The sequence below is a fragment of the Scyliorhinus torazame genome, chromosome 29 (assembly GCF_047496885.1).
Source record: "Scyliorhinus torazame isolate Kashiwa2021f chromosome 29, sScyTor2.1, whole genome shotgun sequence".
Taxonomy (NCBI): domain Eukaryota; kingdom Metazoa; phylum Chordata; class Chondrichthyes; order Carcharhiniformes; family Scyliorhinidae; genus Scyliorhinus; species Scyliorhinus torazame.
The window spans coordinates 364,768-383,394 of record NC_092735.1 but is presented as its reverse complement, the minus strand read 5'-3'; the positions used below and the strand labels follow the sequence as shown (position 1 = coordinate 383,394).

The window sequence follows — 18,627 nt, the reverse complement described above, 5'->3', positions numbered from 1 at the left end:
AACTATGATATTGTTGCCATTACAGAGACCTGGTTGAGGGAAGGGCAGGATTGGCAGCTAAACGTTCCAGGATTTAGATGTTTCAGGCGGGATAGACGCGGAGTTGCGCTACTGGTTCGGGAGAATATCACAGCTGTACTGCGAGAGGACACCTCAGAGGGCAGTGAGGCTATATGGGTAGAGATCAGGAATAAGAAGGGTGCAGTCACAATGTTGGGGGTTTACTACAGGCCTCCCAACAGCCAGCGGGAGATAGAGGAGCAGATACGTAGACAGATTTTGGAAAAGAGTAAAAACAACAGGGTTGTGGTGATGGGAGACTTCAACTTCCCCAATATTGACTGGGACTCACTTAGTGCCGGGGCTTAGACGGGGCGGAGTTTGTAAGGAGCATCCAGGAGGGCTTCTTAAAACAATATGTAGACAGTCCAACTAGGGAAGGGGCGGTACTGGACCTGGTATTGGGGAATGAGCCCGGCCAGGTGGTAGATGTTTCAGTAGGGGAGCATTTCGGTAACAGTGACCACAATTCAGTAAGTTTTAAAGTACTGGTGGACAAGGATAAGAGTGGTCCTAGGATGAATGTGCTAAATTGGGGGAAGGCTAATTATAACAATATTAGGGGGGAACTGAAGAACATAGATTGGGTGCGGATGTTTGAGGGCAAATCAACATCTGACATGTGGGAGGCTTTCAAGTGGCAGTTGAAAGGAATTCAGGACCGGCATGTTCCTGTGAGGAAGAAGGATAAATACAGCAATTTTCGGGAACCTTGGATGACGAGAGATATTGTAGGCCTCATCAAAAAGAAAAAGGAGGCATTTATCAGGGCTAAAAGGCTGGGAACAGACTAAGCCTGCGTGGAATATAAGGAAAGTAGGAAGGAACTTAAGCAAGGAGTCAGGAGGGCTAGAAGGGGTCACGAAAAGTCATTGGCAAATAGGGTTAAGGAAAATCCCAAGGCTTTTTACACGTACATAAAAAGCAAAAGGGTAGCCAGGGAAAGGGTTGGCCCACTGAAGGATAGGCAAGGGAATCTATGTGTGGAGCCAGAGGAAATGGGCGAGGTACTAAATGAATACTTTGCATCAGTATTCACCAAAGAGAAGGAATTGGTAGATGTTGAGTCTGGAGAAGGGTGTGTAGATAGCCTGGGTCACATTCAGATCCAAAAAGAAGAGGTGTTGGGTGTCTTAAAAAATATTAAGGTAGATAAGTCCTCAGGGCCTGATGGGATCTACCCCAGAATACTGAAGGAGGCTGGAGAGGAAATTGCTGAGGCCTTGACGGAAATCTTTGGATCCTCGCTGTCTTCGGGGGATGTCCCGGAGGACTGGAGAATAGCCAATGTTGTTCCTCTGTTTAAGAAGGGTAGCAAGGATAATCCCGGGAACTACAGGCCGGTGAGCCTTACTTCAGTGGTAGGGAAATTACTGGAGAGAATTCTTCGAGACAGGATCTACTCCCATTTGGAAGCAAATGGACGTATTAGTGAGAGGCAGCATGGTTTTGTGAAGGGGAGGTCGTGTCTCACTGACTTGATAGAGTTTTTCGAGGAGGTCACTAAGATGATTGATGCAGGTAGGGCAGTGGATGTTGTCTATATGGACTTCAGTAAGGCCTTTGACAAGGTCCCTCATGGTAGACTAGTACAAAAGGTGAAGTCACACGGGATCAGGGGTGAGCTGGCAAGGTGGATACAGAACTGGCTAGGCCATAGAAGGCAGAGAGTAGCAATGGAAGGATGCTTTTCTAATTGGAGGGCTGTGACCAGTGGTGTTCCACAGGGATCAGTGCTGGGGCCTTTGCTCTTTGTAGTATGTATAAATGATTTGGAGGAAAATGTAACTGGTCTGATTAGTAAGTTTGCAGACGACACAAAGGTTGGTGGAATTGCGGATAGCGATGAGGACTGTCGGAGGATACAGCAGGATTTAGATTGTTTGGAGACTTGGGCGGAGAGATGGCAGATGGAGTTTAATCCGGACAAATGTGAGGTAATGCATTTTGGAAGGTCTAATGCAGGTAGGGAATATACGGTGAATGGTAGAACCCTCAAGAGTATTGAAAGTCAAAGAGATCTAGGAGTACAGGTCCACAGGTCACTGAAAGGGGCAACACAGGTGGAGAAGGTAGTCAAGAAGGCATACGGCATGCTTGCCTTCATTGGCCGGGGCATTGAGTATAAGAATTGGCAAGTCATGTTGCAGCTGTATAGAACCTTAGTTAGGCCACACTTGGAGTATAGTGTTCAATTCTGGTCGCCACACTACCAGAAGGATGTGGAGGCTTTAGTGAGGGTGCAGAAGAGATTTACCAGAATGTTGCCTGGTATGGAGGGCATTAGCTATGAGGAGCGGTTGAAAAAACTCGGTTTGTTCTCACTGGAACGAAGGAGGTTGAGGGGAGACCTGTTAGAAGTCTACAAAATTATGAGGGGCATAGACAGAGTGGATAGTCAGAGGCTTTTCCCCAGGGTAGAGGGGTCAATGACTAGGGGGCATAGGTTTAAGGTGAGAGGGGCAAGGTTTAGAGTAGATGTACGAGGCAAGTTTTTTACGCAGAGGGTAGTGGGTGCCTGGAACTCACTACCGGAGGAGGTGGTGGAAGCAGGGACGATAGGGACATTTAAGGGGCATCTTGACAAATACATGAATAGGATGGGAATAGAGGGATACGGACCCAGGAAGCGTAGAAGATTGTAGTTTAGTCGGGCAGCATGGTCGGCACGGGCTTGGAGGGCCGAAGGGCCTGTTCCTGTGCTGTACATTTCTTTGTTCTTTGTTCTTTGCTGTGGGAGGCCACACTTCTGATATTAATCGAGCCTCAGTTTGGATTCAACTTCGTCTCCAGCCAAATTGATCGTACCTCATGGGAAAAGAAGGCCACCGGCCTGCCTCCTGGTTGAGGGCACCAGAGCTACGTCCGATGTGTCGCTCTCGACATGGAAGGGGAGGGACTCATCGACAGCGGGCATCGTAGCCTTTGCGATGTCCGCTTTGATGCGGTTGAAGGACAGGCGGGCCTCAGCCGACAGGGGCAGTGCTGTGGATTGTATTAGTGGGCGGGTCTCAACGTTGCTGAACTGTGTGGTCGGCAAAAGGTCTTTTTGGAGTGTTGTCAACATTTTTTTTTTGCAAAGAGAACCCAATTTTTTTTTCCAATGAAGGGGCAATTTTAACGTGGTCAATTCATCTAACACGCACATCTTTTTGGGTTGTGGGGGTGAGACCCACACAGACACGGGGAGAATGTGCAAACTTCACACGGACAGTGGCCCGGGGCTGGGATGGAACCTGGGACCTCAGCGATGTCAGCATTCCTGTTAGTGGGAAATACCACTCCCGCAGTCACTGCATAGCAGCAATGCCGCTCCCGCAGTCAATGCATAGCAGCAATACCACTCCCGCAGTCACTGCAGAGCAGCAATGCCACACCAACGCAGTCACTGCATAGCAGCAATGCCACTCCCGCAGTCACTGCATAGCAGCAATGCCACTCCCGCAGTCACTGCACAGCAGCAATGCCACTCACACAGTCACTGCACAGCAGCAATGCCACTCCCGCAGTCACTGCATAGCAGCAATACCACTCCCGCAGTCACTGCATAGCAGCAATGCCACTCCCGCAGTCACTGCATAGCAGCAATACCACTCCCGCAGTCACTGCATAGCAGCAATACCACTCCCGCAGTCATTGCATAGCAGCAATACCACTCACACAGTCACTGCATTGCAGCAATACCACTCCCGCAGTCACTGCATAGCAGCAATGCCACTCACACAGTCACTGCATAGCAGCAATGCCACTCCCGCAGTCACTGCATAGCAGCAATGCCATTCCCGCAGTCACTGCATTAGCAGCAATGCCACTCCCGCAGTAACTGCATAGCAGCAATGTCACTCCCGCAGTCACTGCATAGCAGCAATGTCACTCCCGCAGTCACTGCATAGCAGCAATGTCATTCCCACAGTCACTGCATAGCAGCAATACCACTCCCGCAGTCACTGCATAGCAGCAATACCACTCCCGCAGTCACTGCTTACAGCAATACCACTCCCGCTGTCACTGCATAGCAGCAATGCCACTCCCGCAGTCACTGCATAGCAGCAATGCCACTCCCGCAGTCACTGCATAGCAGCAATGCCACTCCTGCAGTCACTGCATAGCAGCAATACCACTCCCGCAGTCACTGCATTGCAGCAATGCCACTCCCGCAGTCACTGCATCGCTGCAATACCACTCCCGCAGTCACTGCATTGCAGCAATACCACTCCCGCAGTCACTGCATTGCAGCAGTACCACTCCCGCAGTCACTGCATTGCAGCAGTACCACTCACGCAGTCACTGCATAGCAACAATACCACTCACGCAGTCACTGCATAGCAGCAGTACCACTCACGCAGTCACTGCATAGCAGCAATGCCTCTCCCGCAGTCACTGCATAGCAGCAATGCCACTCCCGCAATCACTGCGCGCAGTCACTGCATAGCAGCAATACCACTCCCGCAGTCACTGCATAGCAGCAATACCACTCACACAGTCACTGCATAGCAGCAATACCACTCCCGCAGTCACTGCATAGCAGCAATACCACTCACACAGTCACTGCATAGCAGCAATGCCACTCCCGCAGTCACTGCATAGCAGCAATGCCACTCCCGCAGTCACTGCATTAGCAGCAATGCCACTCCCGCAGTAACTGCATAGCAGCAATGTCACTCCCGCAGTCACTGCATAGCAGCAATGTCACTCCCACAGTCACTGCATAGCAGCAATACCGCTCCCGCAGTCACTGCATAGCAGCAATACCACTCCCGCAGTCATTGCTTGCAGCAATACCACTCCCGCAGTCACTGCATAGCTGCAATGCCACTCCCGCAGTCACTGCATAGCAGCAATGCCACTCCCGCAGTCACTGCATAGCAGCAATGCCACTCCTGCAGTCACTGCATAGCAGCAATACCACTCCCGCAGTCACTGCATAGCAGCAGTACCACTCCCGCAATCACTGCATTGCAGCAGTACCACTCACGCAGTCACTGCATAGCAACAATACCACTCACGCAGTCACTGCATAGCAGCAATGCCACTCCCGCAGTCACTGCATTGCAGCAATACCACTCCCGCAGTCACTGCACAGCAGCAATACCACTCCCGCAGTCACTGCACAGCAGCAATACCACTCCCGCAGTCACTGCATAGCAGCAATGCCACTCCCGCAGTCACTGCATAGCAGCAATGCCACTCCCGCAGTCACTGCATAGCAGCAATGCCACTCCCGCAGTCACTGCATAGCAGCAATGCCACTCCCGCAGTCACTGCATAGCAGCAATGCCACTCCCTCAGTCACTGCATAGCAGCAATGCCACTCCTGCAGTTACTGCATAGCAGCAATGCCTCTCCCGCAGTCACTGCATAGCAACAATGCCACTCCCGCAATCACTGCACGCAGTCACTGCATAGCAGCAATACCACTCCCGCAGTCACTGCATAGCAGCAATACCACTCCCGCAGTCACTGCATAGCAGCAATACCACTCCCGCTGTCACTGCACAGCAGCAATACCACTCCCGCAGTCACTGCACAGCAGCAATACCACTCCCGCAGTCACTGCATAGCAGCAATGTCACTCCCACAGTCACTGCATAGCAGCAATACCAATCCCGCAGTCACTGCATAGCAGCAATACCACTCCCGCAGTCACTGCTTGCAGCAATACCACTCCCGCAGTCACTGCATAGCAGCAATGCCACTCCCGCAGTCACTGCATAGCAGCAATGCCACTCCCGCAGTCACTGCACAGCAGCAATGCCACTCCTGCAGTCACTGCACAGCAGCAAAACACTCCCGCAGTCACTGCATTGCAGCAATGCCACTCCCGCAGTCACTGCATTGCAGCAGTACCACTCCCGCAGTCACTGCATTGCAGCAGTACCACTCACGCAGTCACTGCATAGCAACAATACCACTCACGCAGTCACTGCATAGCAGCAGTACCACTCACGCAGTCACTGCATAGCAGCAATGCCTCTCCCGCAGTCACTGCATAGCAGCAATGCCACTCCCGCAGTCACTGCAAAGCAGCAATACCACTCCCGCAGTCACTGCATAGCAGCAATGCCACTCCCGCAGTCACTGCAGAGCAGCAATGCCACTCCCGCAGTCACTGCATAGCAGCAATGCCACTCCCACAGTCACTGCATAGCAGCAATGCCACTCCCGCAGTCACTGCATAGCAGCAATACCACTCCCGCAGTCACTGCATTTCAGCAATCCCACTCCCGCAGTCACTGCATAGCAGCAATGCCACTCCCGCAATCACTGCATAGCAGCAATGCCACTCCTGCAGTCACTGCATAGCAGCAATGCCACTCCCGCAGTCACTGCATAGGAGCAATGCCACTCCCGCAGTCATTGCATAGCAGCAATGCCACTCCCGCAATCACTGCATAGCAGCAATGCCACTCCCGCAGTCACTGCATAGCAGCAATGCCACTCCCGCAGTCACTGCATAGCAGCAATGCCACTCCCGCAGTCACTGCATAGCAGCAATGCCACTCCCACAGTCACTGCATAGCAGCAATGCCACTCCCGCAGTCACTGCATTGCAGCAGTACCACTCACGCAGACACTGCATAGCAGCAATACCACTCACGCAGTCACTGCATAGCAGCAGTACCACTCACGCAGACACTGCATAGCAGCAATACCACTCACGCAGTCACTGCATAGCAGCAGTTCCACTCACGCAGTCACTGCATAGCAGCAATGCCTCTCCCGCAGTCACTGCATAGCAGCAATGCCACTCCCGCAGTCATTGCATAGCAGCAATACCACTCCCGCAGTCACTGCATAGCAGCAATACCACTCCCGCAGTCACTGCATAGCAGCAATACCACTCCCGCAGTCACTGCAAAGCAGCAATGCCACTCCCGCAGTCGCTGCATAGCAGCAATGCCACTCCCGCAGTCACTGCATAGCAGCAATGCCACTCCCGCAGTCACTGAATAGCAGCAATGCCACTCCCACAGTCACTGCATAGCAGCAATGCCACTCCTACAGTCACTGCATAGCAGCAATGCCACTCCCGCAGTCACTGCATAGCAGCAATACCACTCCCGCAGTCACTGCATAGCAGCAATGCCACTCCCGCAGTCACTGCATAGCAGCAATGCCACTCCCTCAGTCACTGCGTAGCAGCAATGCCACTCCCGCAGTCACTGCATAGCAGCAATGCCACTCCCGCAGTCACTGCATAGCAGCAATGCCACTCCCGCAGTCACTGCATAGCAGCAATGCCACTCCCGCAGTCACTGCATAGCAGCAGTACCACTCCCGCAGTCACTGCATAGCAGCAATGCCACTCCCGCAGTCACTGCATAGCAGCAATGCCACTCCCACAGTCACTGCATAGCAGCAATGCCGCTCCATCAGTCACTGCATAGCAGCAATACCACTCCCGCAGTCACTGCATAGCAGCAATGCCACTCCCGCAGTCACTGCATAGCAGCAATGCCACTCCCGCAGTCACTGCATTGCAGCAATACCACTCCCGCAGTCACTGCATAGCAGCAATGCCACTCCTGCAGTCACTGCATAGCAGCAATGCCACTCCCGCAGTCACTGCATAGCAGCAATGCCACTCCCGCAGCCACTGCATAGCAGCAATGCCACTCCCGCAGCCACTGCATAGCAGCAATGCCCCTCCCGCAGTCACTGCATAGCAGCAATGCCACTCCCGCAGTCACTGCATAGCAGCAATGCCACTCCCGCAGTCACTGCATTGCAGCAATACCACTCCCGCAATCACTGCACGCAGTCACTGCATAGCAGCAGACCTGGAGCAGATTACTTAATCTGTTACCTGTACATTCATCCATAGAGACCAATTCTCTGCACACAAAAGGGACATGCTCAAGCCTTGCACCTTTTTTGAATTACCCAGAAGCTTGGGGAGCTTATAGTTCTCTGTGGCTACGCCTCAGCCAATCAGAGTTAGCATGCCAACCAATCAGCATCCTTTTCTTCTGTAGCCTAAATTGTTGTGTAGTTTGAAATTTGGCATCTTGTGTTTGTCCTGATGAGTGCTGGATGAAAAAATTGGACAACATGTCTCATCAGTAGTCAAATTCTGTTGACTAAACGTCTAACCTCATTATTTGCTACTTTTAGCCAAATGCGTATAATCTGCAAATTTTGGAATGGTGCCAAGCCTAGAGTTAATAATAATTACCGTATTTACGATGTGTATTAAACTGGGTGAGCACCATCGTGTGGACATGCCAGTAGATTGGGAAGCCAGGGAGGGCTGTGGGAAGATGTGTGGGTCAGGCACTGTGCCAAGAATCTTCGCTTTGACACTGAAGGACAGGCCAGCTGAGCTAACGTCCTGCGCGAGTCAAGATTGTGAGTTTGAGGAGACCATTCGCCATTCCTCCTTTCTCAACAGTCGGCTGATCTCCCCTTGGTTTTAGTCCGTAGCCCAGGGATTTAATTCCTCTTTTTGTAGCTGGCTGTGGTAACATTGTCTTTATTTTACGCATTATTCCAAACAGGAAGCAGGGTTTCCTGGGCCTGTACAAGGGCTTGGAGGCGAAGCTGCTGCAGACGGTTCTTACCTCCGCCCTGATGTTCCTCATCTACGAGAAGATTGCAGGCTTCATTTTCCGACTCATGGGAGCGGTTCCTCATGTGGCAGATTAACAAATGGAAGAGCCACCTTGGGAGCACCGACAGCTTCACTCGGGACTCTGGGCGATCACCTTGCCGTACCAATCCGGACAGGGGTGGCAGCATTGTGTTTTCGGAGGGCTCGCTGGAAGCTGTGAAGGTGGGGTTCTCAGCGAGAGCGCAATTTAACTTGGAGCAGCAGTGGGTGGGTTTTGAAAGTGTCAACAGTTCGTAAAATGAGTTTTCTCTATGATGTGTCCCCCTCCTCAGACCTCCTTCGCTGCAGGACTAAAGTTATGTGCAAATTCCTTTCACGGTTACATTGAGGACAGTATTGAAACAGGCTCCAACTTGGCCACTTCCCACTCCCTACATTAACAGCGATGCCATGAACACTGCTATGAAGTGGCACTTAACACACAGTCGTGAGGAAGGGAGTTCCAGGATGTTGATCCAGTGATAGCGAAAGAGTTATCGAGTTGTACAGCACAGAAAAGGCCCTTCGCCTCATCACATCTGCGCCAGTCAAAAACAACCATCTCACCATTCTAATCCCATTTTCCAGCACTCGGCCCATCGCCGTGTCTGCCCTGGTATCGCAAGTGTCCATCTAAATGTGAAATGTTCTGAGGGTCTCTGCCTCCCTTCCAGGCAGCGAGTTCCAGACTCCCAGCACCCTCTGGGTGAAAAGGTTTCACCTCACATCCCCTCTAACCCTCCCGTCCCTCACCTTAAATCTCTGCCCCTGGTCACTGATCCCTCCACCAAGGGGAAATGTTTCTTCCTGTCTACTCTATCTGTGCCCCTCGTAATTTTATACATCTCAATCCTGTCGCCCCTCAGTCTCCTCTGCTCCAAGGAAAACAACCCCAGTCTGTCCAATCTCCCTTCATCACTAACACTCTCCCGCCAGGCAGCATCCTGGTGAATCCCCTCTGCACCCTTCCCAGTGGCTATCACACCCTCCTGTAATGTGGATTCCAGAACTGCTCACAATACTCTCGCTGTGGCCTAACCAACGATTTATACAGTTCCAGCGTAACATCCCTGCTCTTAAACTCTATGGCTCAGTTAAGAAAGGCAAGTACACCATATGACTTCTTAACCACTGTCTCCACCTGCTCTGCTACCTTACGGGACGGGTGTACCTGCACACCAAGGTCCCTCTGATCCTCGGTGCTTCCCAGGGTCCTGCCGTTTATCCTGGAACAGGAATATTGTTCCAAGTCAGGATGATGTGTGACTCCAAGGAACACTCTGTGTGCCTTATGTAAGAAGTACGGCCGCTACTCACCAAGACTCCTTGGACAACACCTTCCAAACTCGTGACCTCTTCCCTCTAGATCAGCGTTTTTCAAACATTTTTCCCAGGACCCAATTTTGCCAACCGTCGACACACGTCGACCGATCTTCGCAACTCACATCGGCAACCCAAGCCACGATCGCTTACCTTTAGTGTGAAAGGGGAGCCTGCTTGGTCCTCCGATCTCACTCCAATCAGGTTCACAGGAGGAGAGGGCAAGACACACATCAGGTGCAGAGTTTAGCCGGTTCCTTTGTGCTGTCTTCATCTTTCTGAAAATCCACCTCGCACATGTAGGTCTTCGTGAAGAGCAATAGCAACAAAATGCTTGTTTTACTCAGCACTGGATACTCCTGGGAGACACTACTCCAGGATGACGACAGCCTCATGGGCTTTTGCTGTGTGTTTAATGTGGTATCACCGTTCGGGTATAGCAGCATAGTCTTTTAATTTGGAGTCAGCTGTAAGTTAATAACTGACTTTGGGGTCTCAACTTCAAAAGGAATTTTTCAAACAACACTTCTCTTTCAAAATATAAAACGTCACCTCTCATTTGCCAGTACTTCCCTGCATATAACACACATGGGCTTTTGCATCCTTATTTGCATTGGCACAATTGACAAAACCATACCTCAAGAAATCATCTTCATACTGCTTTGTCCCAAGTTAAGTTTCTTCTTTATAGTCTGTTAACCCGAGGCCTGGAGCTGCCACTAGCACTGCTCTGTGCTGCCGTGAACTCTCCTGAGCAGCTCACTCCAGCAGATTCTGTTGTGAGATCCTGTCCAATAGTTAAACAGCCTATTTGAGTCTCTTGCCGTCTCTTACTTTTAAGAAACCATTCATCTTCACAGTTCACTTGCCATGCTTGCTAGCAGCTGGAAAATGGAAGCAACACTGCTCTGTGATTTGGCACCAAAAGCACTTGACTTGTCGTCAAGTGGAAATGCAGGGTTCATGACCTGCTCTCTGCTGCCACTTCTGACTCCAAACAGCCTCGCTTATTTCCATTTTAAAATCTGTCAGCAGCTACCATTCTATTTTTTTTTAAATTTATTCAATTTTAGCAAATTTTCAGCAAAAACCCCACCCACTTACAGAAAAAAGAAAAGGATAAAACACACAGATCAACATCGTACACTTATATCGCGAATTCCCCCAATGTACAACCCCCCCCCCATGAAACAATAACAAACACCTACCCTCTCCCTCCCCCCCCGCCGGGCTGCTGCTGACCACCTCCTAACATTCCGCTAGAAAGTCTAGGAACGGTTGCCACCGCCTGAGGAACCCTTGCACCCTTGAATCCTCTCAAGGCAAACTTTACCTTCTCCAATTTAGGCTTCCACGCTGGGAGACTTCGCATCCTTCCACTAAAGCAGAATCCTCCGCCGGGCTACCAGGGATGCAAAGGCCAGAACACCGGCCTCTTTCGCCTCCTGCACTCCCGGCTCGTTCGATACCCCAAATAATGCTAATCCCCAGCTCAGCTTGACCTGGGCGTTCACCACCTTAGACATAGTCCTCGCAAAACCCCTCCAAAACCCATCCAGCGCCGGACATGACCAGAACATATGGGCGTGGTTTGCTGGGCTCCCCGAGTACCTCACACACCTGTCCTCTACCCCAAAAAACCTACTCAACCTCCCCCCTGTCATATGCGCTCTGTGAAGAATCTTAAATTGTATCAGGCTAAGCCTGGCGCAAGAGGAGGAAGAATTAACCCTACTCAGGGCATCAGCCCACAGCCCCTCATCTATCTCCTCCCCAAGCTCCTCCTCCCACTTGCCCTTTAGCTCCTCCACCGAGGCCTCCTCCTCTTCCTGCTTCTCCTGATAGATCGCCGAGACCTTGCCTTCTCCAACCCACACCCCCCGAGAGCACCCTACCTTGAATCTTACATAGAACATAGAACATTACAGTGCAGTACAGGCCCTTCGGCCCTCGATGTTGCGCCGACCTGTGAAACCACTCTAAAGCCCATCTACACTATTCCCTTATCGTCCATATGTCTATCCAAAGACCATTTGAATGCCCTTAGTGTTGGCGAGTCCACTACTGTTGCAGGCAGGGCATTCCACGCCCTTACTACTCTCTGAGTATAGAACCTACCTCTGACATCTGTCATATCTATCTCCCCTCAATTTAAAGCTATGTCCCCTCGTGCTAGACATCACCATCCGAGGAAAAAGGCTCTCACTGTCCACCCTATCCAATCCTCTGATCATCTTGTATGCCTCAATTAAGTCACCTCTTAACCTTCTTCTCTCTAACGAAAACAGCTTCCCTACGTGCTGGAATCAGCGGAAATTCCCTCCCCTATCGCCTCACGAACGCCCTCACCTGCATGTACCTGAAGGCGTTTCCGGGCGGCAGCCCAAATTTCTCCTCCAGCGCCCCAAGACTCGCAAACATCCCATCTATAAACAGGTCCTCCATTCTTCTAATTCCTGCCCTATGCCAGCTCAGAAACCCCCCATCCATTCTCCCCGGGACAAACCAATGGTTCTCTCACCCCTGTGGCGCCTCCGGACTCGTGGTGTACCTTGTCGGCGAGAGCGGCAGCGGTGCCGTCACCAGCGCCCTCAGGCTCGTGCCCACACAGGACGCCATCTCCAGCCTCTTCCATGCCGCCCCCTCCCCCTCCATTATCCACTTACGAATCATCGCCACATTGGCAGCCCAGTAGTACCCACATAGATTGGGCAACGCGAGCCCTCCACTGTCCCTGCTACGCTCCAGAAACACCCTTCTCACCCTCGGGGTCTTATTCGCCCACACGAATCCCATGATGCTCCTCCTGACCTGTTTAAAAAAGGCCTTAGGGATCAGGATGGGAAAGCACTGGAACACAAAGCGGAACCTCGGAAGGACCGTCATTTTCACCGACTGCACCCGACCCGCCAGGGAGAGGGGCAACATATCCCATCTTTTGAAATCCTCCTCCATCTGCTCCACCAGCCGCGTCAAATTGAGCTTGTGCAGGGCGCCCCAACTCTTAGCCACCTGGATCCCCAGGTACCGAAAGCTCCTTTCCACCCTCTTCAGCGGAAGCTCGTCTATCCCCCTTCCCTGGTCCCCTGGTTGTATCACAAAGAGCTCACGCTTCCCTACGATAAGCTTATATCCGGAAAAGTCCCCAAACTCTCTGAGGATCCGCATAACCTCCGCCATCCCCTCCACTGGGTCCGCCACATACAATAACAGGTCATTGGCATACAACGACACCCGGTGTTCCTCTCCCCCCGAACCAATCACCTCCAGTTCCCGGACTCCCTCAGTGCCATGGCCAGAGGCTCAGTTGCCAATGCAAACAACAAGGGGGATAGGGGGCACCCCTGCCTCGTCCCCCGGTACAGCTGAAAGTACTCCGACCTCCGCCGGTTCGTAGCCACACTCGCCACCGGGGCTTCATAAAGTAGCCAAACCCACCTGACGAACCCCTCTCCGAACCCAAACCTCCTCAGCACTTCCCAAAGATACTCCCACTCCACCCTATCGAAGGCCTTCTCCGCGTCCATAGCCGCCACTACCTCCGCTTCCCCCTCCACTGCACGCATCATAATTACGTTGAGGAGCCTCCGCACATTGGTGTTCAACTGCCTACCCTTCACAAATCCCATCTGGTCCTCGTGAATCACCCCCGGGACACAGTCCTCAATTCTGATAGCCAACACCTTCGCTAGCACCTTCGCGTCGACGTTGAGGAGCGAGATCGGCCTGTACGACCCACACGGTAATGGGTCCTTGTCCCGCTTCAGGATCAGTGAGATCAGCGCCCTGGACATTGTTGGGGGCAAGGTCCCCCCCTCCCTCGCCTCATTGAAAGTCCTCACTAGTAGTGGGCCCAACAGGTACATGTACTTCTGGTAGAATTCCACCGAGAACCCATCCGGCCCCGGGGCCTTCCCTGCCTGCATGCTCCCCAAACCCTTAACCAGCTCCTCCAGCCCAATCGGTGCCCCTAGCCCAACCACCTGCTCCTCCTTCAGCCTCGGGAATCTCAGCCGATCCAAAAATCGGCGCATCCCCCTCTCCCCTGTCGGGGGCTCAGACCTATACAGCTCCTCATAAATGTCCCTGAATACCCCATTTATTCCCACCGCACTCCGCACCGTGTTCCCCCCTTTATCCCTAACTCCCCAATCTCCCTCGCTGCCTCCCACTTCCGAAGCTGGTGTGCCAACATCCGGCTAGCCTTCTCCCCATCCTCATACACCGCCCCTTGCGCTTTCCCCCACTGCACCTCTGCCTTCTTGGTGGTCAACAGGTCGAATTCGGCCTGGAGGCTTCGTCGCTCCTTGAGTAGTCCCTCCTTGGGGACCTCTGCATACCTCCTATCCACCCTTAATATCTCCCCCACCAATCTCTCCCTCTCTCTCCTCTCCTTCCTCTCTTTGTGGGCCCTAGTGGAGATTAGCTCTCCCCTGACCATCGCCTTCAGCTCCTCCCAGACCACCCCCACCTGCACCTCCCCATTGTCGTTAGCCTCTAGATAGCTTTCAATGCACCCCCGGATCAGCCCGAACACCCCTTCATCCGCCAACAGTACCACATCGAGGCACCACAGCGGAGGCACCACAGCGGGAGCTGGTCCCTCTCCTCCCCCAACTCCAGCTCCACCCAATGCGGGGCGTGGTCCGAGACGGCTATGGCTGAATATTCCCTTCCCTCCACTCTCTGGATAAGTGTCCTACTCATAATGAAGAAATCTATCAGGGAGTAGGCTTTATGGACATGGGAAAAAAAGGAAAATTCCCTGGCCTGGCAAACCTCCATGGGTCCACTCCCCCCATCTGGTCCATAAACCCCCTAATCACCTGCCCTGGAGCTGGAGCGGTCCAATGCTGGGTCCAACACCGTGTTGAAGTTCTCCTCCCCCCCCCCCCCCCCATTATCAAGCTCCCTGTCTCCAGGTCTGGAATCCATCCCAACATGCGCCTCATGAATCCGGCATCGTCCCAATTTGGGGCGTTTCCCCCGCCGACTGGCCATCTTCCTTTCTAGGCCAGCCACATGCCCGCGCCTCCCGCACCCTCCATTCCCCCAGGCAGCGGACCCCTGACTCCCTCTCCGAACTCCAGCTCCCCTTTGGCCAATGCAGCAGCAACCCAGTCCCCCCCCCCCCCCCCCCAGCTGTATTGCTCCCCCCATGGCACCCCCGTAAATCAGCTGACTCCTCCTGACCACGGCCTCCCGCACTCCGTCGACCCCCCCCAGTGTGAGAATCTCTCCTCCCCCTCCAGGCAGCGGCAGGTGGTGCCATTGGCTGCTTCTCCTGCAATTGGGAATCTCACGGGATCAATGCGGCCGATCGCTCCACAACCCTTTCCGACACCCGCCCACTGGTCGGGACCCGCACTTTGTAAAACCCTGATCTAGAAAGGCAAGGGCAGCAGATGGATGGGGAACTGCTCAATTTAGAAATTCCCCTCCAAGTCACTCACCCCCCCGACTTGGAAATATATCGGCCGTTCCTTCACTGTCGCTGGGGCAACATCCTGGAACTCCCTAACAGCACTGTGGGTGTACCTACACCTCAGGAACTACAGCGGCTCAAGAAGGCACCTCACCCCCACCTTCGTAAGGGCAGTTAAGGAAGGGCAATAATTGCTGGTTGAAACAGTGATGGTCATATCCCCTGAATGAATATTTTTTAAATCCTATTCCTATCGCCTTCATGGCTTCCCTCATGCACATAGATATGACTCCTGGACATTTAACATCACTCTGTAAAGCTATGTTTAAAATTAATTTGGCTTCCTCTCAACATAACTTCATTCTCTTTGTCTAACTGCTGTCAGCGCCTGTTCTAATATCCTGTCTCTGTATTTATAATGGGAACAGCCCCTGTAAATGTGTCACGTTGTAATTACACGTCCTGCCACTCACTAACACCTTGATGTTGCAACTCGGTCCGTGCGTTCCGCCGCTCTCTCGGACCGTGCGTTCCGCCGCTCTCTCGGTCCGTGCGTTCCGCCGCTCTCTCGGTCCGTGCGTTCCGCCGCTCTCTCGGTCCGTGCGTTCCGCCGCTCTCTCGGTCCGTGCGTTCCGCCGCTCTCTCGGTCCGTGCGTTCCGCCGCTCTCTCGGTCCGTGCGTTCCGCCGCTCTCTTAGACCGTGCGTTCCGCCGCGCTCTCGGTCCGTGCGTTCCGCCGCTCTCTCGGACCGTGAGTTCAGCGCCTCTCTCGGACCCTGCGTTCCGCCGCTCTCTCTGACCGTGCGTTCCGCCGCTCTCTTGGACTGTGCGTTCCGCCGCTCTCTCGGACCCTACGTTCTGCCGCTCTCCCGGACCGTGCGTTCCACCGCGCTCTCTGACCGTGCGTTCCGCCGCGCTCTCGGTCCGTGCGTTCCGCCGCTCTCTTGGACCGTGCGTTCCGCCGCTCTCTCGGTCCGTGCGTTCCGCCGCTCTCTCGGACCGTGCGTTCCGCCGCTCTCTCGGTCCGTGCGTTCCGCCGCTCTCTCGGTCCGTGCGTTCCGCCGCTCTCTTGGACCGTGCGTTCCGCCGCGCTCTCGGACCCTGCGTTCCGCCGCTCTCTTGGACCGTGCGTTCCGCCGCTCTCTCGGACTGTGCGTTCCGCCGCTCTCTCGGACCCTACGTTCTGCCGCTCTCCCGGACCGTGCGTTCCACCGCACCCGCGGACCGTGCTCCAGATCCTAACCATTCGCTGTGTGAAGAAGTTCCTCCTCTTGTCTCCGTTACTTCTTTTGCCAATTGCCTTAAATCTGTGCCCCTCTTGTTGTCGATCTCTGTTTCATTGAGAACATTTTGTCCTATCTACTCTATCCAGCGATTCTGAACATCTCTATCAAATTTTCACTCATCCTGCTCTGCTCCAGGAAAAGTGGTCCCGACCTCTCCAATCCATCTTCAGAAGTTCCTCCTCCCCGGAATCATTCTCGCGAATGTTTTCTGGACCCTGTCTAATGCCTTCACGTCCTTGGTGCTTTTTCCATTGAAGGAAGTGCCATAATGTATTCAAAACATGTCCTGCCCACCACTGAGATGTTTTGTGCTGTGATTTAAATCGACATGATGCTTCTGGCTGCTAAAAATAAATGCTTTTGAAAGTTATAAAAAGATTTCTGTCGCTGCTCCTTTCTGTTAAGTTTCAGTCTGAATTGAAATGATGTTCTATTAGCTGAGGGAAATGTAGCTGGGAGTTTCTGTTATGATAACTGATATAATCTCAGCAGAGATCAATAATGTGTCACATTGGAGGCCCAGGTCTGGCTAACCATCGTCACTCCATTTACGAGATATCCGTAACCTAATGACCTCAATTGGTTTCCAGTTCTGGGGTGTACCAATCTGAGAAATGGCACAATCGGCAGACGGGCCATGTGGCATTGGCTGGGATTTGACTCCGTGCAGTCCTGAGGGAATGCTGCACTGCCTGAAGGTTCTGCCTTCCAGTTGGAAGTTTAAACCAAGGGCGGTGTGCCCTCGTGAGCAGGCGCAAGTGAATTTTGATGTTATTTTCAAGAATGGGTTATCTCTGGTGTTGAGGCCGATATTTACTCTCCTGACAAGCCTCAGTGAAAAACAGATGTTCTGGTCATTTTCACGTTGCTCTTGTGGGATCTTACTGTGCGTAAGTTGGCTGTCACGTTTCCTACCTCAACAGTGGCAAATTCTGGAGGCAATGAATGAGTTTCCCCTGGGGACCAAAGCTGAGTGTTTATGCCATTGTGTTGGCCAGGGAGATTTCATAGAATTTACAGTGCAGAAGGAGGCCATTCGGCCCATCGAGTCTCCACCGGCTCCTGGAAAGAGCACCCCGCCCACGGTCAACATCTCCACCCTATCCCCATAACCCAGTAACCCCACCCAACACTAAGCGCAATTTTGGACACTAAGGGCAATTTATCATGGCCAATCCACCTAACCTGCACATCTTTGGACTGTGGGAGGAAACCGGAGCACCCGGAGGAAACCCACGCATACACGGGGAGGATGTGCAGACTCCGCACAGACAGTGACCCAGTGGGGAATCGAAGCTGGGGCCCTGGCGCTGTGAAGCAATTGTGCTATCCACAATGCTACCATGCTGCCCCAGATGGGGCAGTGTTCACAGCAAAGAGTAGTGGGAAGTAATAAGATTGGGAAGTCTACAAAACAAACAGAGGATAACAAAGAGAGAAATAAAGAAAGAGAGGATCAAATATGAAGGTAGGCTAGCCAGTAACATTAGGAATGATAGTAAAAGTTTCTTTAAATACATTAAAAACAAACGGGAGGCAAAAGTAGACATTGGGCCGCTCCAAAATGACGCTGATAATCTAGTGATGGGAGACAAGGAAATAGCTGAGGAACTAAATAAGTACTTTGCGTCAGTCTTCACAGTAGAAGACATGAGTAATATCCCAACAATTCCGGAGAGTCAGGGGGCAGAGTTGAATATGGTAGCCATCACAAAGGAGAAAGTGCTAGAGAAACTAAGAGGTCTAAAAATTGATAAATCTCCGGGCCCAGATGGGCTACATCCAAGAGTTCTAAAGGAGATAGCTGAAGAAATAGTGGAGGCGTTAGTTATGATCTTTCAAAAGTCACTGGAGTCAGGGAAAGTCCCAGAGGATTGGAAAATCGCTGTTGTAACCCCCCTGTTCAAGAAGGGAACAAGGAAAAAGATGGAAAATTATAGGCCAATT

The 18,627-nt window shown here is 52.5% G+C and overlaps 1 protein-coding gene across 1 annotated transcript in view; it reads left to right on the top strand.

Moving 5' to 3' along the window:
• The window catches only part of LOC140404115 (peroxisomal membrane protein PMP34-like), a 163,864-nt gene extending 146,808 nt beyond the window's left edge, over positions 1 to 17,056 (top strand). Inside the window, exon 8 of the mRNA XM_072492534.1 lies at positions 8,559 to 17,056. Coding sequence (XP_072348635.1) covers positions 8,559 to 8,706 — 148 coding nt within the window. The 3' untranslated portion in view covers positions 8,707 to 17,056. The remainder of the gene's footprint in view (positions 1 to 8,558) is intronic.
• Positions 17,057 to 18,627: the final 1,571 nt, after the last annotated feature.